This window comes from Coregonus clupeaformis, chromosome 29 (assembly GCF_020615455.1).
Source record: "Coregonus clupeaformis isolate EN_2021a chromosome 29, ASM2061545v1, whole genome shotgun sequence".
NCBI classification, from domain to species: Eukaryota; Metazoa; Chordata; class Actinopteri; order Salmoniformes; family Salmonidae; genus Coregonus; species Coregonus clupeaformis.
The window spans coordinates 58,769,366-58,793,254 of NC_059220.1; the positions used below are offsets into that span (position 1 = coordinate 58,769,366).

General features: G+C 43.9%; 1 protein-coding gene across 1 annotated transcript in view; it reads right to left on the reverse strand.

Moving 5' to 3' along the window:
• LOC121577290 (fatty acid 2-hydroxylase-like) overlaps positions 1-23,889 on the reverse strand; it is a 42,816-nt gene that overhangs the window by 2,182 nt on the left and 16,745 nt on the right. The window contains exons 2-6 of the mRNA XM_041891056.1: positions 15,080-15,169; positions 8,938-9,080; positions 8,285-8,385; positions 6,933-7,105; positions 6,400-6,652 (exon numbers count right to left, since the gene is read on the reverse strand). Coding sequence (XP_041746990.1) covers positions 6,400-6,652; positions 6,933-7,105; positions 8,285-8,385; positions 8,938-9,080; positions 15,080-15,169 — 760 coding nt within the window. The remainder of the gene's footprint in view (positions 1-6,399; positions 6,653-6,932; positions 7,106-8,284; positions 8,386-8,937; positions 9,081-15,079; positions 15,170-23,889) is intronic.

Below are 23,889 nucleotides of genomic sequence, written 5' to 3' on the forward strand. Positions count from 1 at the left end.
AGTACCTACAGTGCCTTGCAATAGTATTTATCCCCCTTGGCGTTTTTCCTATTTTGTTGCATTAAAACCTGTAACTTAAATTTATTTTTATTTGGATTTCATGTAATGGACATACACAAAATAGTCCAAATTTATTTTTATTTTTATTTATCCTTTATTTAACCAGGTAAGCCAGTTGAGAACAAGTTCTCATTTACAACTGCGACCTGGCCAAGATAAAGCAAAGCAGTGCGGAAAAAACAACAACAACACAGAGTTACATATGGAATAAACAAAACGTACAGTCAATAACACAATAGAAAATCTATATACAGTGTGTGCAAATGTAGTAAGTTATGGAGGTAAGGCAATAAATAGGCCATACTGCAAAATAATTACAATTATAATTTAGTATTAACACTGGAGTGAAAGATGTGCAGAAGATGAGCAAATGAGCAAAATAAATAACAATGTAAATAACAATATGGGGCTGAGGTAGTTGGGTGGGCTAATTACAGATGGGCTGTGTACAGGTGCAGTGATCGGTAAGCTGCTCTGACAACTGATGCTTAAAGATAGTGAGGGAGATAAGTGTCTCCAGCTTCAGAGGTTTTTGCAGTTCGTTCCAGTCATTTGCAGCAGAGAACTGGAAGGAATGGCGACCAAAGGAGGTGTTGGCTTTGGGGATGACCAGTGAGATATACCTGCTGGAACGCATACTACGGGTGGGTGTTGCTATGGTGACCAATGAGCTAAGATAAGGCGGGGATTTGCCTAGAAGGGATTTATAGATGACCTGGAGCCAGTGGGTTTGGCGACGAATATGTAGTGAGGGCCAGCCAACGAGAGCGTACAGGTCACAATGGTGGGTAGTATATGGGGCTTTGGTGACAAAACGGATGGCACTGTGATAGACTACATTCAATTTGCTGAGTAGAGTGTTGGAAGCTATTTTGTAAATGACATCGCCGAAGTCAAGGATCGGTAGGATAGTCAGTTTTACGAGGGCATGTTTAGCAGCATGAGTGAAGGAGGCTTTGTTGCGAAATAGGAAGCCGATTCTAGATTAAACTTTGTATTGGAGATGCTTAATGTGAGTCTGGAAGGAGAGTTTACAGTCTAATCAGACACCTAGGTATTTGTAGTTGTCTACATATTCTAAGTCAGAGTCGCCGAGAGAAGTGATTCTAGTCGGGCAGGCGGGTGCAAGCAGCATTCGATTGAAGAGCATGCATTTAGTTTTACTGGCGTTTAAGAGCAGTTGGAGGCCACGGAAGGAGTGTTGTATGGCATTGAAGCTTGTTTGGAGGTTTGTTAACACAGTGTCCAATGAAGGGACAGATGTATACAAAATGGTGTCGTCTGCGTAGAGGTGGATCTGAGAGTCACCAGCAGCAAGAGCGACATCATTGATATACACAGAGAATAGAATCGGCCCGAGAATTGAACCCTGTGGCACCCCCATAGAGACTGCCAGAGGTCCAGACAACAGGCCCTCCGATTTGACACATTGAACTCTATCTGAGAAGTAGTTGGTGAACCAGGCGAGGCAGTCATTTGAGAAACCAAGGCTATTTAGTCTGCCCATAAGAATGCGGTGATTGACAGAGTCAAAAGCCTTGGCCAGGTCAATGAAGACGGCTGCACAGTACTGTCTTTTATCGATCACGGTTATTATATCGTTTAGGACCTTGAGCGTGGCTGAGGTACACCCATGACCAGCTCAGAAACCAGATCGCATAGCGGAGAAGGTATGGTGGGATTCTAAATGGTCGGTGATCTGTTTGTTAACTTGGCTTTCAAATACTTTCGAAAGGCAGGGCAGGATGGATATAAGTCTGTAACAGTTTGGATCTAGAGTGTCACCCCCTTTGAAGAGGGGGATGACTGTGGCAGCTTTCCAATCTCTGGGGATCTCAGACGATACGAAAGAGAGGTTGAACAGGCTGGTGATAGGGGTTGCGACAATTTTGGCGGCTAACTTTAGAAAGAAAGGGTCCAGATTGTCTAGCCCAGCTGATTTGTAGGGGTCCAGATTTTGCAGCTCTTTCAGAACATCAGCTATCTGAATTTGGGTGAAGGAGAAGCGGGGGGGGGGGGCATGGGCAAGTTGCAGCGGAGGGTGCAGAGCTGGTGGCCGGGGTAGGGGTAGCCAGGTGGAAAGCATGGCCAGCCGTAGTAAAATGCTTGTTGAAATGTTCGATTATCGTAGATTTATTGGTAGTGACAGTGTTTCCTAGCCTCAGTGCAGTGGGAAGCTGGGAGGAGGTGCTCTTATTCTCCATGGACTTTACAGTGTCCCAAAACGTTTTGAAGCTAGTGCTACAGGATGCAAATTTCTATTTGAAAAGTTAGCCTTTGCTTTCCTAACTGATTGGGTATATTGGTTCCTGACTTCCCTGAAAAGTTGCATATCGCGGGGGCTGTTCGATGCTAATGCCGTACGCCACAGGATGTATTTGTGCTGGTCAAGGGCAGTCAAGTCTGGGGTGAACCAGGGGCTATATCTGTTCTTAGTTCTGAATTTTTTGAATGGGGCATGCTTATTTAAGATGGAGAGGAAAGCACTTTTAAAGAACAACCAGGCATCCTCTACTGACAGAATGAGGTCAATATCCATCAAGGATACCCGGGCCAGGTCAATTAGAAAGGCCTGCTCGCTGAAGTATTTTAGGGAGCATTTGACAGTGATGAGGGGTGGTCGTTTGACAGCGGACCCATTACGGACGCAGGCAATGAGGCAGTGATCGCTGTGATCCTGGTTGAAGACAGCGGAGGTGTATTTAGAGGGTACATTAGTCAGGATGATATCTATGAGGGTGCCCATGTTAACGGATTTAGGGTTGTACCTGGTAGGTTCCTTGATAATTTGTGTGAGATTGAGGGCATCTAGTTTAGATTGTAGGATGGCCGGGGTGTTAAGCATATCCCAGTTTAGGTCGCCAAGCAATACGAACTCTGAGGATAGATGGGGGGCAATCAATTCACATATGGTGTTCAGGGCACAGCTGGGGGCTGAGGGGGGTCTGTAGCAAGCGGCAACAGTGAGAGACTTATTTCTGGAAAGGTGGATTTTTAGAAGTAGAAGCTCAAACTGTTTGGGCACAGACCTGGATAGTATGATAGAGCTCTGCAGGCTATCTCTACAGTAGATTGCAACTCCGCCCCCTTTGGCAGTTCTATCAAGACGGGAAATGTTGTAGTTGGGATTGGAAATTTCAGAATCATTGTTGGCCTTCCTAAGCCAGGATTCAGACACTGTTAGAACATCAGGGTTGGCTGAGTGTGCTAACGCAGTGAATAACTCAAACTTAGGGAGGAGGCTTCTGATGTTAACATGCAAGAAACCAAGGCTTTTGCGATTACAGAAGTCAACAAATGATAGCGCCTGGGGAGCAGGAGTGATACTGGGGGTTACAGGGCCTGGGTTAACCTCTACATCACCAGAGGAACAGAGGAGGAGTAGAATAAGGATACGGCTAAAGGCTTTAAGAACTGGTCTTCTAGTGCGTTGGGTAAAGAGAATAAAAGGGGCAGATTTCCGGGCGTTGTAGAATAGATTCAGGGCATTATGTACAGACAAGGATATGGAAGGATATGAGTACAGTGGAGGTAAACCTAAGCGTTGGGTAAAGATGAAAGAGATAGCATCACTGGAGGCACCGATTGAGCCGGTCTCCGCGTGTGTGGGGGGTGGGACAAAGGATCTATCTGAGACAGGTTGAGCAGGACTGATAACATAATAATAATAACATGCCATTTAGCAGACGCTTTTATCCAAAGCGACTTACAGTCGTGCGTGCATACATTTTTGTGTATGGGTGGTCCCGGGGATCGAACCCACTACCTTGGCGTTACAAGCGCCGTGCTCTACCAGCTGAGCTACAGAGGACCACATTGAAGGGCTCTACATTGAAAAAGTACAGTTAAAACTAACCAAAACAGCAATAGGCAATGCATATTGACATGGGAGATAGGCATAAAGCAGTCACAGGTGTTATTTGAGAGAGCTAAGACAACAGCTGGTAATGGCGACGAAAGTTTGAGCTGAGTCTAAACAGATCAACAAGATGGGGTACCGTATAATGGAACAGTCCAGCAGGCATCAGCTGTGTAGCTGAGCAGTTCAGTGGCTGCTACGCTACAGGCGAGCTGGAGGCACGGCTGTTGATTGCGTGTGCTAGCGGGCCGGGGCTAGCAGATGGATCTTCGTGGTCGTCGCAACGGGAAGCCTGTTAAAACCACATCAGACGATTACGTCGGCAGACCAGTCGTGAAGGATCGGCGGGGCTCCGTGTAAACACTAGGAGGTCCCGTCCGGTTGACAGAGAGGTAGATAGCCGAGAGATGGGCCTGGCTCGAGGCTAGCTCAAGGCTAACTGGGGTTAGCTTCAGGACAGTGGTGATTAGTGGTGATTAGCCAACAATGACAACAGCCATTCGGTTGCAGCTAGCTAGTTGCGATGATCCGGTGTTAAGGTCCAGTGATTCAGTGATTCCGGCAGAAAATCCGATATGCTCTGGCTCGATAGCGCGATGTGCAGACTGGCCGATAATTGTCCAGGCTAGAGCTGGCTGGTAGGTAGCGTAGGCCACGGCCACGGACAATGGTGAAGACCGCTAACGGTGGCTAATAGCAAGTAGCTAGTTAGCTGGCTAGTTTCAGCCAGAGGTTCTGGATAAAAATGTATGAAGAAATAATAGAATCCGTTCCACATTGGGTGAGGCGGTTGCAGGAAAGTATATTTAGTTAAAGGATGGAAAGTGAGATTGAGAAATATATACAGAAAAAAAACAGGCTATTTACATGAGGACACTACAGAAAACACGACCGCACTGATATGCCATCTTGGATCTCTTCAAATTGGTGAAGTGAAATGAAAAACATTACTTGTTTCAAGAAATTCTAAAAAATAAATAATGGAAAAGTGGTGCGTGCATATGTATTCACCCCCTTTGCTATGAAGCCCCTAAAAAGATTTGGTGCAACCAATTACCTTCAGAAGTCACATAATTAGTTAAATAAAGTCCACCTGTGTGCAATCTAAGTGTCACATGATCTGTCACATGATCTCAGTATATATACACCTGTTCTGAAAGGCCCCAGAGTCTGCAACACCACTAAGCAAGGGGCACCACCTAGCAAGCAGCACCGTGAAGACCAAGGAGCTCTCCAAACAGGTCAGGGACAAAGTTGTGGAGAAGTACAGATCAGGGTTGGGTTATAGAAAAATATCCAAAACTTTGAACATCCCACGGAGCATTATTAAAAAATTGAAAGAATATTGCACCACAACAAACCTGCCAAGAGAGGGCCGCCCACCAAAACTCACAGACCAGGCAAGGAGGGCATTAATCAGAGAGGCAACAAAGAGACCAAAGATAACCCTGAAGGAGCTGCAAAGCTCCACAGCGGAGATTGGAGTATCTGTCCATAGGACCACTTTAAGCCTTACACTCCACGGAGCTGGGCCTAATGGAAGAGTGGCCAGAAAAATGCCATTGCTTAAAGAAAAAAATATGCAAACAAGTCTGGTGTTGTGGGAGACTCCCCCAAAGATATGGAAGAAGGTAATCTGGTCAGATGAGACTAAAATTGAGCTTTTTGGCCATCAAGGAAAACGTTATGTTTGGCGCAAACCCAACACCTCTCATCACCCCGAGAACACCATCCCCACAGTGAAGCATGGTGGTGGCAGCATCATGCTGTGGGATGTTTTTCATCAGCAGGGACTGGGAAACTGGTCAGAATTGAAGGAATGATGGATGGCGCTAAATACAGGGACATTCTTGAGGGAAACCTGTTTCAGTCTTCCAGAGATTTGAGACTGGGACAGAGGTTCACCTTCCAGCAGGACAATGACCCTAAGCATACTGCTAAAGCAACACTCAAGTGGTTTAAGGGGAAACATTGAAATGTCTTGGAATGGCCTAGTCAAAGCTCAGACCTTAATCCAATTGAGAATCTGTGGTATGACTTAAAGATTGCTGTACACCAGCGGAACCCATCCATCTTGAAGGAGCTGGAGCAGTTTTGCCTTGAAGAATGGGAAAAAAATCCCAGTGGCTAGATGTGCCAAGCTTATAGAGACATACCCCAAGAGACTTGCAGCTGTAATTGCTGTTTTTTTGTCTTATTTCTTGTTTGTTTCACAATAAAAAATATTTTGCATCTTCAAAGTGGTAGGCATGTTGTGTAAATCAAATGATACAAACCCCCCAAAAATCCATTTTAATTCCAGGTTGTAAGGCAGCAAAATAGGAAAAATGCCAAAGGGGGTGAATACTTTCGCAAGCCACTGTATTTCAGTCCAAGTCAAGCACTGAATATAATACTTGATCTTGTTTGTCCCCCATCCTCTTTATCAGAAGACACTATGACAACAGAAATATGGTGATACAAAGAGCTATTCTCCTCACCTGCTCTTTGGTGTTCAAAGTGGTGCTTGACGTGGTATGCCTTGAGGCTGTACAGGTAGGAGTTTTTCTGGGGGGAGCCGTAGTGAAGGTAGTAGTGGATCATGTCGTACACCACGTACCCAAACAGCCCCCCCACAAACAGGGACACCCCTAGGGCCTCGGGAAAGGCCTTGGTCAGCAGCAGGTAGAAGCTGCCTATCACCACTGAGGCCAGGCAAGGAGGAAAGACCAGGCGGGTGCCATCGTAGGGAGACTTGAGGGGAGAAATCACCATGGTGTTAGTATAGGAGCACATAGACTGAGTAGTTACTGCACACTTTCATTTTATCATTCAAGCATATGGCTTGGCCTAGATTAGAAACAAAAAGTATATCCTTCTGCAGTTTCCCAAGTTTCAGAATTTCAAATGAATCATAAACAAAAGAGGCATAAAAAACACGTAAGTACTTATCAGTTAAAAAAAATACATGAGACATTTTAAACGTTAATTCCAGAGTATTGTTCACTCTCTTCTGTATATGTCCGTATCTCACCTTATGATGCTGTCCGTGCAACAGGAAGTGAATGGTGATGAGGTAATAGTTGTGGACGGGCGGGCGCATGTGGAAGACAAAGCGATGGATGCAATATTCGATGAAGGTCCACATGACCATGCCAATCACGAAGATGAGTGGAAAGCTGTACTTGTGCACCAGGAAGGAATAGTCTGCAGACAGAGGGGGTGGGACAGATACAGGCTTAAACAGGAATCACATGTCTACTAGACTGTACATAGGAACAAGCATGAATTTGCTGGACAGATATTAATTAACAAAAATGTGGCCCGAATCAACTACTTCTATTACTTCTTATTTCTCGTATATTTTATTAGTTATACTATTTTGATATTGAATACTGCACTGTTGGATAGGCTTGCAAGTTAAGCATTTCACTGAACTTATGCCAAATGTAACAAATACAACTTGAAACTTGAAGTATTTGAAAGTATTTTCAAATAGTTTCCTATAAATAGCCTACTTTTTGAAAGTATTTTTAAATACTTATTTCCAAATACATTTACATTTAAGTTATTTAGCAGACGCTCTTATCCAGAGCGACTTACAGTTAGTGAGTGCATACATTATTTTTTTATTTTTCATACTGGCCCCCATGGGAATCGAACCCACAACCCTGGCGTTGCAAACGCCATGCTCTACCAACTGAGCTACATCCCTGCCGGCCATTCCCTCCCCTACCCTGGACGACGCTGGGCCACTTGTGCGCCGCCCCATGGGTCTCCCGGGCACGGCCGGCTACGACAGAGCCTGGATTCGAACCAGGATCTCTAGTGGCACAGCTAGCACTGCGATGCAGTGCCTTAGACCACTGCGCCACTCGGGAGGTTAGACAAAGCGTCGTCCAGGGTAGGGTAGGGAATGGCCGGCAGGGATGTAGCTCAGTTGGTAGAGCATGGTGTTTGCAACGCCAGGGTTGTATTTTTATAAGTATTTTAAAATACTTTCAAAAAGAAGGCTATTTATAGGAAACTATTTGAAAATACTTTCAAATACTTCAAGTTTCAAGTTTTATTTGTTACATTTGGCATAAGTACAGTGAAATGCTTAACTTGCAAGCCTATCCAACAGTGCAGTATTCAATATCAAAATAGTATAACTAATACATTATTTCAAATACCAAACAGACTGGTTCAAATGCATGGGTGTATTTAAGTATTTGTATAACTACTGTGTATTTGAGTATTTTCAAATACATGCCAATACTTTACAAGTGCATTTCCAAATACATTCCAATATTGAACTACTTGTATTTTCAAATAAAAAATATCCAAATACTTACTACCCTGAATAGTATTTTAACCCAGGTCTGATGATTGTGTCTTTGTTACCTGTGCTGGCGAACAGTCTGGTTGTCTCCTGAGCCAGGGTGGTGTAGCAGTACCAGCTGAGATAGAACACCAGTGGCATCCACACAGCAGGGACCATATACCTACACGCAGACAATCATATGACTTATCATCTCAACCCAAACAGCAGCTTCGGAGGTAACATGCAAGTGTTCGGGCGGCGGGTAGCAAGGTAGCATGGGCGGCAGGTAGCCTAGCGGATAATGGTGGAACAAGCTCCCTCACGACGCCAGGACAGCGGAGTCACTCAACACCTTCCGGAGACACTTGAAACCCCACCTCTTTAAGGAATACCTGGGATAGGATAAAGTAATCCTTCTACCCCCCCTTACCCCACCCCACCCCCCAAAAAATAACATATTGGAAAGTGGTTATCCCACTGGCTACAAGGTGAATGCACCAATTTGTAAGTCGCTCTGGATAAGAGTGTCTGCTAAATGACGCAAATGTAAGTGCTTTTCTACACTGTATGGGCTGGTTTTCCTGACAGCGATTAAGCTTAGTCTGGACTAAAAAGTATGCTTAAAGGGAAAGTTTGGGACTTCCCCAGAGTTTAAAAGAGTCTCAATTGAAAAAGCCTTTAAATTCAGGACTTAATCTGTGTCTGGGAAACATGTACATATCATCTCTCTTACCAGGATGTCTTGGTGCTGGCCTCCATGAACTCGTTCCCAAACAGGCGAATGGGCCGATCCACAGGCTGGTGCACCCAGGTGTCGTATTTCTCTCCCAGGTTTCCCACCTGCCAGGCCAGGGGCTTCCGCCAGTCCACCAGGTCCTGCAGGCATAGCAGGGGAGACACAGCTCAGGTTACAACACTATACATACAGTAACTTACGCCTTACAGCACACAACACAACAGTTTAATTCAAGATCTCTATTGAGTATCATAACCTCATCAGTACTGCTTCTGCCTAAAACCTTCCAATTGTCAAAGTACATATTTTTCTAGATAAATGGAAATTGGACTCTAAACGTATTTCAGTCATAGCTTTATGTGATGAATCGGTCTGGGCCCTTCTGACGGTGTTGTGGTTGTCCATCAGGTGGCGGTAGATAGACAGACAGCTGGCCAGAGGAGGGAGTTACCGCACCACAACACACCACCACACTTCAGACCCAGGAAGTAGAGGCGTTGTGTAACTCCCTGATAAACGTGTGATCCCAATTTCTGTGAAGGATCTGCAGATCGTATCTCTGTCCATACCTGTTACTAAATGTCTCCTTTACCCTTTAACATGACCTTAGATAGAGACTAGGCAGACTGAGATTGGCTGGTTCTCAGAGTCATGGTCTCTTATACATTATCATAGATTATAGGTAAGGTGGGTACTATACTAACTAGACTACAGTGCCATGCATGAAATTGCTTTTTGCTATAGTAGACAATGTTGGATCAATTGAGGCAAACAGAAATGTAAAACCATTCATTGAGGACATCGATTGTATTGGAGAGAAGGTTAAAAGTGGAGAATGGGGTTTCAGGTATGTGTTGAGAAGCAAACTGATAGGTCAATAAGATAACAATGAGTGACATAAGTGTCATGGTATTCAGGACACAAATTCCTCCACTGTGTAAGTATGTAGGGCTGAATGAGCCAAGAGGCGACAAGCTGCACTAGGTACAGTGCCTTCAGAAAGTATTCACACCCCTTGACTTTTTCCACATTTTGTTGTGTTACAGCCTGAATTTAAAATTGATTGAATTGAAATTTGGTGTCACTGGCCTACACACAATATCCCATTACGTCAAAGTGGAATTATGTTTTTAGACATTTTTACAAATTAATAAAAAATGAAAAGCTGAAATGTCTTGGTTCAATAAGTATTCAACCCCTTCAGGAGTAAAAATGTGCTTAGCAAGTCACATAATACGTTGCATTGATTCACTCTGTGTGCAATAATAGTGTTTAACATGATTTTTTAAATGACTACCTACCCCACACATACAATTATCTGAAAGGTCCCTCAGTCGAGCAGTGAATTTCCAAAACAGAGTCAACCACAAAGACCAGGGAGTTTTTCTAATGCCACGCAAAGAAGGGTACTTATTGGTAGATGGGAGGGGAAAAAAAGCAGACATTGAATATCCCTTTGAGCATTGTGCAGTTATTAATTACACTTTGGATAGTGTATCAATGAAACCAGTCACTACAAAGATACAGGCGTCCTTCCTAACTCAGTTGCTGGAGATGAAGGACACCGCTCAGGGTTTTCACCATGAGGCCGATGGTGACTTTAAAAGAGTTACAGAGTTTAATGGCTGTGATAGGAGAAAACTGAGAATGGATCAACAACATTGTAGTTACTCCACAATACTAACCTAAATGACAGAGTGAAAAGGAAGCCTGTACAGAAGAAAAATAATCCAAAACATGCATCCTGTTTGCAATAAGGCAAAATGTGGCAAAGAAATTAACTTTATGTCGGGAACACAAAGTGTTATGTTTGGGGCAAATCCAACACTGTTACAGGAGGGGGTCGCAGTTCCGGAGCGATCCACTAGGTGTCCCCCTCCGACAACCTTAGCCACCTCTGCTAGTTTCACTATGCCAAGCAGTACCAATCAGTGTCTGATCGCGAGACGTATGGACAGGTACTTGAGAAGTGTTCTCCCTGTTTCTTTATTATTTCAGCCATAGTTAGTATTTCGTATTTTGGCTGTCAGCCTGTTTTTGGAGTCTTATTTGCTCCGCCTTTCTTTTTCGTGATAAGTCCGTTATTTTTTATCCTGGCTTCAGGTCCACCAGTAAAGAACCTTGTTTCAACATTCAGCAGGACAATAACCTAAAACACAAGGCCAAATATACACTGGAGTTGCTTACCAAGACGACATTGAATGTTCCTGAGTGGCCTAGTTACAGTTTTGACTTAAATCAGTTTGAAAATCTAGACTTGAAAATGTCTGTCTAGCAATGATCAACAACCAACTTGACATTTTCAATAAATGTACAAACATTGATAAAAACATGTTTTCAAGTCAAGGAGTATGAATACTTTCTGAAGGCACTGTATGTGATAATCAATGTCAAGCATTATGCCATCACTCAGTGCATCACAATGACAAACACACACAGAGCTGGCCCTCACACACACAGGTGGCCACCTGTTGCAAAGCAAAGGTGACTGGCTGCTATCCACTAGCTAATCCAAAAACATTCCTAAGGCCTGAGGAAGACTGCCCCTGTTCTGTCATTGAGAGCATAGCAATATCTCCCCTGAGATATGGAACCTTTACACTAGTACATCACTCTGTGCATACCGTACCCTGTCTATCTCTACTGAACACTGATAAACCTGCCACATAGCCCATCTACTATAGACTATCATAAATTATGATTATAACTGCCCCGAAACTACTCCCAAACTGTCTTCAATGATTAGCTGTGAAAATGGGTGGACACAGATTTATTAGCAAAGCTGGGTGAATGACCGTAAAAGTGGTCACCTCTCTATCTTTCCCCTGTCTCTTTCTCTATCTTCCCCCCCTCTATGTGTCAATGCAGGAGCATGCTGTAGCTCACAGGCCTCAGTCAGAGCAGCAGGAGAACTGAACTCAAGGGCCTTGGACCAGACACATTGACGTTGCAAAACCCTGCCTACCTGCAACAATGACAGCTCCTACAGACCAGAGACGCAGTGCCACAGTGTTGGGCAAATGACAGTTTCAAATACAGTACGGCTCTGGAATCTGAGCTCTATTTTGACTTGTAGTTCAACCCAAGAACAACCCCTGATAAGATCACCAGTCACTTCCTGGCTGGCTGGCTGTAGGCCTGCTGCAGTGGTTGGGTTTTAATGCTCAGCCTGATCTAAGGGACATCCTCTAGATCAGGGGTGTCAAACGTCCGGGCCGAATCAGGCCCGCAAACGGGTTTATTCCGGCCCGCGAGATGATTTTGAAAAAAAAATAATAATCATCATAATAATAATAATAATAATTTTGTAAAGTATAAAAATGCGCTGCAATTTTTCAATAAAATAAACTGCTGTTCCAATTGCGTCCACTGGATGGCGCAATAGCAATTGTGTTAAGCAAGCAAACTGGTTATACCGGGGCAGAGCAAGTAGGTCAAGCACGTGCAGCCAATGAGCTACTTTGTTTTGCCCGCAATATTTATTACGGCTTCTACTTTTAACATTATGTGCTTTGGCACCCTCATTGCCCCAATATGTCTCTGTCAAAAAAGAGAAAAGTGGACGCAGAGTGCAGAGTGTTCCAAGAAAAATGGTCATCCTATTTATTCACGGAATTGAATGGGAAAGCTGTATGTTTGGTGTGTTCTGAGCATGTTGCAGTGCTGAAAGAATATAACCTTCGTCGCCACTATGTGAGTCTTCATGCCGACAAATATGACAACTTTCAAGGACAGCGGAGATGAGAGAAGGTGAATGAACTGTTGGCGGGTCTGAAGAAACAGCAGTCTGTGTTTACTCACAGCCGAGACATCAGTGACGCTGCAGTGAAAGCTAGCTACCTCATTGCTAATGACATCGCAGTGGCTTCAAAACCATTTAGTGAGGGTGAATTTGTAAAAACATGCATGATGAAGGCAGCGGAGATTGTGTGCCCTGAAAAGCGGCAGGCTTTTGCAAATATCAGCCTGACAAGAAACACAGTTGCAGACAGGATTTCCGATCTTTCAGTGGATTTGGACAGCCAGTTGAAGCAAAAAGTAAAGTCATTTATTGCGTTTTCGGTTGCAATTGATGAAAGCACGGACATTACAGATGTTGCACAACTGGCCATTTTCATCCGCGGAGTTGATGACACATTGACCGTCACCGAGGAGTTCGTGGAGTTGGTGCCGATGACAGATACAACGACAGCAGCTGATATTTTTACTGCACTCGTTGGCGCGCTGGACAGGGTCGGAGTGGACTGGTCCCACGCTGTCAGCCTGGCTACAGATGGTGTGCCCTCAATGATCGGGAAAAAAGCAGGCGTTGTGACAAAGTTCAGAGAGAAAGTGCAATCTGCAAATGGAGGACGTGATTTTTTGACTTTTCACTGTATTTTGCACCAGGAGGCTTTGTGTTGCAAGTCATTAAAGATGGATAACGTCATGAAGGTGGTCATCCAAACTGTTAATTTCATCCGATCCAGAAGCCTGAATCACCGTCAGTTTGACAGCCTTCTCAGAGAGAAAGACCACATCTATGGCCTGCCATACCACACTGAGGTAAGATGGTTAAGCCGAGGTGCTGTGCTAAGGCGTTTCTTTGATTTACGAGAAGAAATTGAACAGTTCATGGAAGAAAAGGGCAAACCAGTGTTAGAATTTCATTCCGCAGAATGGATGCAGGACCTTGCATTTATGGTGGATGTTACAGAGCACCTGAATAACTTGAACAAACAGCTGCAAGGGCGCAACAAAGTTGTCACGCAGTATTATGACAGCATACGTTCTTTCAAGTTGAAGCTGTCATTGTGGGAGACGCAACTTGCCGGTGGTGATGCAGCTCACTTCCCCTGTCTGAAAAATGTGTGCGCGACCCAACATGTGGCAGACATGAAGCGGTTCAAAGATAAAATAACGGGACTGTTACGGGAGTTTGAGCAACGCTTTCAGATTTATGTTTATATGTTTTTATGTTGATGTGCTATTGTTTTTAATTGATTTTATTTTATTTGTATATTTAACCTATTCTTGACTCTGTGGTTCTTGCACTTGTTTGGGGAACAGGATTTCATTATTTTTATCTACATTTCTGCCTGAGAAATGACACCTGATATAGTTCTGTGATCTGTGATATACTTCTGTGAATCACTGAGGCATTGTGTGTTTGTGTGTTCTTTGTCCTCAGAACTTTCAAATAACTTGAGGTGTTTTATGATTAATAGTGATGTTGTGCTTTTGGACACTGTCCTCAGGCTCCAGCTTTATGTTTATATGTTTTTATGTTGATGTGCTATTGTTTTTAATTGTTTTTATTTTATTTGTATATTTAACCTATTCTTGACTCTGTGGTTCTTGCACTTGTTTGGGGAACAGGATTTCATTATTTTTATCTACATTTCTGCCTGAGAAATGACACCCTGATATAGTTCTGTGATCTGTGAAACAGTTCTGTTAATCACTGAGGCATTGTGTGTTTGTGTGTTCTTTGTCCTCAGAACTTTTAAATAACTTCAGGTGTTTTATGATTAATAGTGATGTTGTGCTTTTGGACACTGTCCTCAGGCTCCAGCTTTATGTTTATATGTTTTTATGTTGATGTGCTATTGTTTTTAATTGATTTTATTTTATTTGTATATTTAACCTATTCTTGACTCTGTGTTTCTTGCACTTGTTTGGGGAACAGGATTTCATTATTTTTATCTACATTTCTGCCTGAGAAATGACACCCTGATATAGTTCTGTGATCTGTGAAACAGTTCTGTTAATCACTGAGGCATTGTGTGTTTGTGTGTTCTTTTTCTTTAGAATTTTCAAATAAACTTGACGTGTTTTATGATTAATAGTGATGTTGTGCTTGTACTATTTTGGACACACTGTCCTCAGGCTCCAGCTTTATGTTGTATGTTGATCGTATTAAAACAAAGAAAACAATCTGAAGTTGTTGTTTTTAAGTTATATATACACCATGATTTTTCCGGTCCGGCCCACTTGGGAATAGATTTTCCTCCATGTGGCCCCTGAGCTAAAATGAGTTTGACACCCCTGGTCTAGATCTTTCTATATTATATCTTTCTATCTTAGTCTTTTTTTCTTCCAGTTTTCTTTCTGATTCTCTCTCTCCCACTCTCTTTTTCTGGTTGTGTTTTTCTCTCACTGTGTCCAGGTCGACTTGACTGCATTTGCTGAGGGGTGAAGGCTCCTCATCCACTGTGTGCTCCTGAGTCTTCCTCCTCTCCCTCACCGTCTGTGGAACAACAGGAGACAATGGATGACAATTAATGGGATTGTGAGCTCCAAATCAAAATGCTAACATTGGCAGGATATCCATTAAGGCAAACTATTCACAATATAAATGTTACCATGTGGATATAATGTTACCATGGGGATATAATGTGGTTAAGATTTGTCTGTGGCTAATCATGCCAGGTTATTTGTTTCTGCACATCCTCATGGCTATACTCCAGATTATTCAATCCACTATAGTATCAGTGTTGCCAACTACTAGTATCAGTGTTAGAGTGTGTTGTGGTGTCAACCATCTACACTCACTGTTATCTACATTCACTCATAAAAAGTCAGTCACGGCACATTCTACCATGTATTGACTGTATGAGTTAAGAGTTTCAGAGCACATAGAGCTGCCTTTGCACTTTTCTCTTTATTATGGGCAATACGTAACATGGACGCAACCTTGATTATATCATAGGCCTACTGCACATTCTCTTTGCTTCATATGGTTTGTTAAGGCACACTTTTATGCAGGGCCCCAGTGTCCGCTTTGAAGTGTAAACGCACGAGCTCTGCTGGTTGGCTACTGCTTAGCAACCTGGTGCCAAAAGCCCTGGTCTGCCCTAGAAAGCCCATGTAAATTACGATCGCCAGAATGGCCAAACAAAACTTTTTTAGGCAGACGTTTTGGGCTCTAGATCGAGTTCGATCCCCACAGTGAATTATTTTAAAGTTTGCTACAAATCGAGATATTTAATTAAATAGTGATCCATTAAGACAACTACATTTGTCATCACACAGGACCACGTGCTATCACAGACCAATCATGGGCCGGCTTGCTACGAGGAGGCTCCCGGTTGACTCTCTCCAAAGACAATAAAACCGAACTCTCTCAGGCAGGATGAAAACGAATACATCGACCATGATCGTTTGCTAGTTACGGCCCTTTCAAAATTGGTAAGTGCATCATCAGTTCCTCTTGTCGTGTTAGTCATTACATATCTTAGAGAGCTATTTATAACTTGTCAGACGTGTCCAGATCAACTAGCCCATGTCAGCTAAAGTTTTTTTTTAGCAAAGGTACTGTATCAGCTAGAGATGACGTGCAGGAGCTTGCAGTCATTTGTAGTTTTGAATGAACCATTTCCCTGTTTGACCACTAGGTATTATGCCACCTCAACTGTGGGGCTCTATTCAGCACCATTCAGCAATATGACACACTTCAAATTCAAATACTCCGGCTTCGTGGTCCTCTGTAGCTCAATTGATAGAGCATGGCGCTTGTAACGCCAGGGTAGTGGGTTCGATCCCCGGGACCACCCATACGTAAAAATGTATGCACATGACTGGAAGTCGCTTTGGATAAAAGTGTCTGCTAAATGGCATATTAATATTTTTATTATTCATGCAGCATTTTCCATAGGAATATGTGGATGAAGTCAACACTATCATTATCTACTGGTTTTAAAGTCCATACTTTTATGTTTTAGGGCACATTACATGACTGTGTGGGTTGGTACTCAGGGCCAGGGAATCTCCTCAAAGAGGAGCACTACAGTGCCTTGCAAAAGCATTCATCCCCCTTGGCGTTTTTCCTATTTTGTTGCATAACAACCTGTTTAAATTTAAATGGATTTTTATTTGGATTTCATGTAATGGACATACACAAAATAAAGTGAAATGAAAAAAATAAAACTTGTTTAAAAAAATGCAAATAAATAAATAACGGAAAAGTGGTGCGTGCATATGTATTCACCACCTTTGCTATGAAGCCCCTAAATAAGATCTGGTGCAACCAATCACATAATTAGTTAAATAAAGTTGATGATTTTGTACGTTTGCCCACTGACAAAGAAATGATCAGTCAATAATTTTAATGGTAGGTTTATTTGAACAGTGAGAGACAGAATAACAACAACAAAATCCAGAAAAACACATGTCAAAAATGTTATCAATTGATTTGCATTTTAATGAGGGGAAATAAGTATTTGACCCCCTCTCAATCAGAAAGATTTCTGGCTCCCAGGTGTCTTTTATACAGGTAAACGAGCTGAGATTAGGAGCACACTCTTAAAGGGAGTGCTCCTAATCTCAGCTTGTTACCTGTATAAAAGACACCTGTCCACAGAAGCAATCAATCAATCAGATTCCAAACTCTCCACCATGGCCAAGACCAAAGAGCTCTCCAAGGATGTCAGGGACAAGATTGTAGACCTACACAAGGCTGGAATGGGCTACAAGACCATCGCCAAGCAGCTTGGTGAGAAGGTGACAACAGTTGGTGCTATTATTCACAAATGGAAGAAACACAAAATAACTGTCAATCTCCCTCGGCCTGGGGCTCCATGCAAGATCTCACCTCGTGGAGTTGCAATGATCATGAGAACGGTGAGGAATCAGCCCAGAACTACACGGGAGGATCTTGTCAATGATCTCAAGGCAGCTGGGACCATAGTCACCAAGAAAACAATTGGTAACACACTACGCCGTGAAGGACTGAAATCCTGCAGCGCCCGCAAGGTCCCCCTGCTCAAGAAAGCACATATACAGGCCCGTCTGAAGTTTGCCAATAAACATCTAAATGATTCAGAGGAGAACTGGGTGAAAGTGTTGTGGTCAGATGAGACCAAAATCGAGCTCTTTGGCATCAACTCAACATGCCGTGTTTGGAGGAGGAGGAATGCTGCCTATGACCCCAAGAACACCATCCCCACCGTCAAACATGGAGGTGGAAACATTATGCTTTGGGGGTGTTTTTCTGCTAAGGGGACAGGACAACTTCACCGCATCAAAAGGGACGATGGACGGGGCCATGCACCGTCAAATCTTGAGTGAGAACCTCCTTCCCTCAGCCAGGGCATTGAAAATGGGTAGTGGATGGGTATTCCAGCATGACAGTGACCCAAAACACACGGCCAAGGCAACAAAGGAGTGGCTCAAGAAGAAGCACATTAAGGTCCTGGAGTGACCTAGCCAGTCTCCAGACCTTAATCCGATAGAAAATCTGTGGAGGGAGCTGAAGGTTCGAGTTGCCAAACGTCAGCCTCGAAACCTTAATGACTTGGAGAAGATCTGCAGAGAGGAGTGGAACATCCCTCCTGAGATGTGTGCAAACCTGGTGGACAACTACAAGAAATGTTTGACCTCTGTGATTGCCAACAAGGGTTTTGCCACCAAGTACTAAGTCATGTTTTGCAGAGGGGTGAAATACTTATTTCCCTCATTAAAATGCAAATCAATTTCTAACATTTTTGACATTTTGATTTTTTTGTTCAAATAAACCTACCATTAAAATTATAGACTGATCATGTCTTTGTCAGTGGGCAAACGTACAATATCAGCAGGGGATCAAATACTTTTTTCCCTCACTGTATACACCTGTTCTGAAAGGCCCCAGAGTCTGCAACACCACTAAGCAAGGGGCACCACCAAGCAAGCGGCACCATGAAGACCAAGGAGCTCTCCAAACAGGTCAGGGACAAAGTTGTGGAGAAGTACAGATCAGGGTTGGGTTTTTAAAAAATATCCAAAACTTTTAACATCCCATTATAAAAAATTGAAAGAATATGGCACCACAACAAACCTGCCAAGAGAGGGCCGCCCACCAAAACTCACAGACCAGGCAAGGAGGGCATTAATCAGAGAGGCAACAAAGAGACCAAAGATAACCCTGAAGGAGCTGCAAAGCTCCACAGTGGAGATTGGAGTATCTGTCCATAGGACCACTTTAAGCCGTACACTCCACAGAGCTGGGCTTTAAGGAAGAGTGGCCAGAAAAAAGCCATTGCTTAAAGAAAAAAATAAGCAAACACGTTTGGTGTTCACCAAAAGGCATGTGGGAGACTCCCCAAACATATGGAAGAAGGTACTCTGGTCAGATGAGACTAAAATTGAGCTTTTTGGCCATCAAGGAAAACGCTATGTCTGGCGCAAACCCAACATCTCTCATCACCCCGAGAACACCACCAAGCATTGTGGGGGCAGCATCATGCTGTGGGGATGTTTTTCATCTGCAGGGACTGGGAAACTGGTCAGAATTGAAGGAATGATGGATGACGCTAAATACAGGGAAATTCTTGAGGGAAACCTGTTTCAGTCTTCCAGAGATTTGAGATTGGGATGGAGGTTTTCCTTCCAGCAGGGGGTGAATAGTTATGCATGCTCAAGTTTTCTGTTTTTTTGTCTTATTTCTTGTTTGTTTCACACCAAAAATATTTTGCATCTTCAAAGTGGTAGGCATGTTGTGTAAATCAAATGATACAAACCATCACACCACCACCACCATGCTTGACCTTTGGTATGATGTTCTTACTGTGGAATGCAGTGTTTGGTTTTCGCCAGGCATAAATGGGACCCATCTCGTCCAAAAAGTTGACTCAAGTTTGCCAAAAAGCACCTGGATGATCATCAAGACTCTTGGAAGAACGTTCTATGGACAGATGATTCAAAAGTATCACTTTTTGGACGACATGGTTCCAGTAATGCCTGGCGAAAACCAAACTCTGCATTCCACAGTAAGAACATCATACCAAAGGTCAAGCATGGTGGTGGTGGTGTGATGGTTTGGGGATGCTTTGCTGCCTCAGGACCTGGACGACTTGCCTTAATAGAAGGAACCATGAATTCTGCTCTGTATCAGAGAATTCTACAGGAGAATGTCAGACCATCCGTCTGTGAGCTGAAGCTGAAGCGCAGCTGGGTCATGCAGCAAGACAATGATCCAAAACACACAATCAAGTCTACATGAAAATTGCTAAAAAGCAACAGATTGGATGTTTTGGAATGGCCTAGTCAAACTTGAACTTGAAACGAGCAGTTCATGCTTGAAAACCCACACGTTAAGCAGTTCTGCATGGAAGAGTGGGCCAAAATTCCTCCACAGCGATGTGAGAGACTGATCAACAACTACAGGAATCATTTGGTTGGAGTCATTGCAGCTAAAGGTGGCACAACCAGTTATTGAGTGTAAGGGGGCAATTACTTTTTCACACAGGGGAATTGGGTGTTGCATAACTTTGTTTATGAAATAAATATGTAATTGTTGTGTTATTTGTTCACTTATGTTCCCTTTATCTAATATTAGGTTTTGGTTGAAGATCTGATAACATTCAGTATCACAAATATGCAAAAGTAGAGAAAATTAGAAAGGGGGCAAATACTTTTTCATAGCACTGTAGATACAATGTAAAACGTGTCCTGATACACAGGTTAAATACCCACTCCTTGCAGTGAGGGTTGAGTCAGGTTTGGACAATTGTTTTGCAAATACTGTTCAGTATCTGCATTCACCAATGACTGTATATGAGGCATTAACCACATTTCCATAATTTAGCATTGAGTAGACATGATTATGCAAAGAGGCGTTCGGTGCATGTAGCCTATTATTATCATCAGAATGACCTAAATATTTAGAAATGTTTACATTCTTCAGTCGTCTTGAAATGCCATCCAGTCCACTTGTCACGACTTCCTCCGAAGGTGCCTCCTCTCCTTGTTCGGGCAGGCTTCGGCGTTTGTCGTCACCGGCCTTCTAGCCACTGCCGCTCCTCATCTCATCATTCCATTTGTTTTGTCTTGTTTTTACACACACCTGGTTCATATCCCCTCATCAGTCCCTGTATAAGTATTCCCTCTGCCCTCCATGTCTTTGTGTGTGATTGTTTATTGTGGAGGTGTCGATAGCTCGGTGGAGCTTTATGTACTGTATCGCCAGGTTATTCACCCGTGTGTTTTGCTTTTCTCCAGTGAGCCGTTATACCGCACTGTAGTTGTTTTACGCATTGCTGCGTACCGCTGTATTTTCAGAATAAACCATTTATTCTGTGATTTACCCTCCTGCACCTTACTCTGTCCAAATCACCTGCTACATAATCACACACCCAACAGCATGGAGTCAGCAGGAGCGGGGAATATGCCTGGAGTCGTTGAGCGGGTCCGGGAGCATTCCAACATGTTAGCTAGCTTGGGCGAAGCAATGGATCGGGTTCTCCAGGTCGTCCAGCACCTGGAGAGGAGAAGACCCGACCTTGCGGAACCAGCTGAGCGACCGGATCCAGCCACCCACACCCCAGCGCCCAGAGGTATTCACCTGTCTCGACTGAGGGAATACGACGGGACAGCGGCCTGCTGCCAGGGTTTCCTCCTGCAGCTGGACCTCTATTTTACCACCATCAGCCCGGCTCCATCGGATCGGGAGAAGGTGTCCGCTCTCTTCTCCTGCCTCTCGGGGAAAGCCCTGGAGTGGGCCAATGCGGTCTGGAGTGAAGGAGGAGACGCGTTGGACAACTACGGGGAGTTCGCGCGCCTCTTCCGGGCAGTCTTCGATCATCCCCCCGAAGGAAGAGAGGCGGGCGAGTGTCTGTTCCATCTGAGGCAGGGGACGAGGACCACGCAAGACTTTGCCTTGGAGTTTGGAACTCTAGCGGCTGGGTCCGGGTGGAACGAGCGGGCCTCATCGACCACTTCCGATGCAGCCTGAGTGAGGACGTCCAAAGGGAGCTAGCCTGCCGGGATACCACGTTGACCTTCAACCAACTGGTGGACATGGCCATCCGGTTGGACAACCTGCTGGCTTCGAGAGGACATCCTGGAGAGGGGCCTGCCCGTTTCACCCCCCTTCAACCCGGATCACTTTCCGATGGAGCTGGGTGGTGCAGCGATCCGGGAGAACGGAGGACGACAGATCCAGTGTCACTCTTGTGGCAAGAGAGGACATTCTGCTGCACGATGTCATCAGAGTTCTTCTGGGTCTGGAGGCAAACCCACACTCGTTCAGAGCCATCTGCTGCGCATTTCACCATCCACGTCAACTTCCCTGATTACACGGTAGTTCCCTAGTGTAAGGCGCTGGCGATTCAGGCGCAGCTAGGAACTTTATGGATAGGTCTTTAGCTAATAGTCTACGTATTGTCTCCTGTAGCTCAGTTGGTAGAGCATGGCGCTTGCAACGCCAGGGTTGCAAAAAAAACCTCACTAACTGTAAGTCGCTCTGGATAAGAGCGTCTGCTAAATGACTAAAATGTAAATGTGCATCAGATGACCTGGCCTCCACTATCCCACAATCGGATGGCAGAGTGAAGGAAAATCAGCCAACAAGTGCTCAGCATATGTGGGAACTCCTTCAAGACTGTTGGAAAATCATTCCAGGTGAAGCTGGTTGAGAGAATGCCAAGAGTGTGCAAAGCTGTCATAAAGGCAAAGGGTGGCTATTTGAAGAATCTCAAATATAAAATATATTTTGATTTGTTTAACACTTTTTTGGTTACTACATGATTCCATATGTGTTATTTCATAGTTTTGATGTCTTCACTATTATTCTACAATGTAAAAAATAGTAAAAATAAAGAAAAACCCTTGAATGAGTAGGTGTGTCCAAACTTTGACTGGTAGTGTACATCCCACACAAACTTTAAGTTTCCACAATTGTCTCCATATCAGTACAGAAAAACCCTCCAAACTATTTAACTTACACCACAAAAACATACCCCCTTACTTTTCTTACACTCCACACTGCCCTTTCCCACTTTGACAAAAGGAACACCTACGTGCGAATGATGTTTATTGACTACAGCTCAGCGTTCAACACCATAGTGCCCTCGAAGCTCATCACTTCCTGACAGGCCTCCCCCTAGTGGTGAGGGTAGGCAACAACACATCCGCCACGGTGATCCTTAACACAGGGGCCCCTCAGGGGTGCTTGTTAAGTCCCCTCCTGTACTCCCTGTTCACCCACGACTGCGTGGCCTCTCACAACTCCAACACCACCATTAAGTTTGCAGACGACACGAGGGTGGTAGGCCTGATCCCAGACGACGTCGAGACAGCCTATAGGGTCAGAGACCTGGCAGTGTGGTGCCAGGATAACAACCTCTACCTCAACGCCAGTAAGACAAAGGAGCTGATCGTGGACTACAGGAAACGGTGGGCCGAGCACGCCCCTATTCACATTGAAGGGGCTGTAGTATAGCCATGTTATTTTTCTACTCCCTATATATAGCCATGTTATTTTGACTCGTTATTTTTATTCGTTATTCACTGTGCCAATATTTCAATGTTTTCTTATCTTTTACTCTGCATTGTTGGAAAAGGTCCCATAAGTAAGCATTTCACTGTTAGTCTATACATGTTGTCTACGAAGCATGTGACAAATAAAATGTCATTTGATTTGACACTTGCTACATGCTGTGTGTGTCATCGCTTGAGGCGACACACCAGCAAAACTACTTTGACTCAGTATACTACACTGAATAGGGGTGTGCCTGTGCATACTCTTACAATGTGAACTATGACACAATGTGTGGAATACAAGGAATATTGACAAAGATCACATGGTGTATTTAATTATCGCTAGGGTTTGCAAATACTGCATTATACACTTTTCAAACCCCTGGTCACCATACAATTTAGGTTAACGAAATAGGTACTCAAAGGCATGTACCACATATCATTATTGTTAGTTGCTGTCAATTCCTTACATAGCACATAACCAGACCTTTCTGTATTCATAATAGGTAACAAAGTGTAGGCATTGGACAGTAATGAACAAATTAGGCCAAGTTTCGCATTGCCAGACATCAAACCAAGAATTAGATGTGTGACCTTTTCTGGTGACAAACCTATACTACTGTTCTACCCATATTGCTACTTTTACAGTAGGGGTCTGGGTGTTGTAAGGGAATGTGGGTAATTGTCTCTGGTTGCAGTGGGCTGCCTGGTGTGGAGGCATGCAGGCTGGGA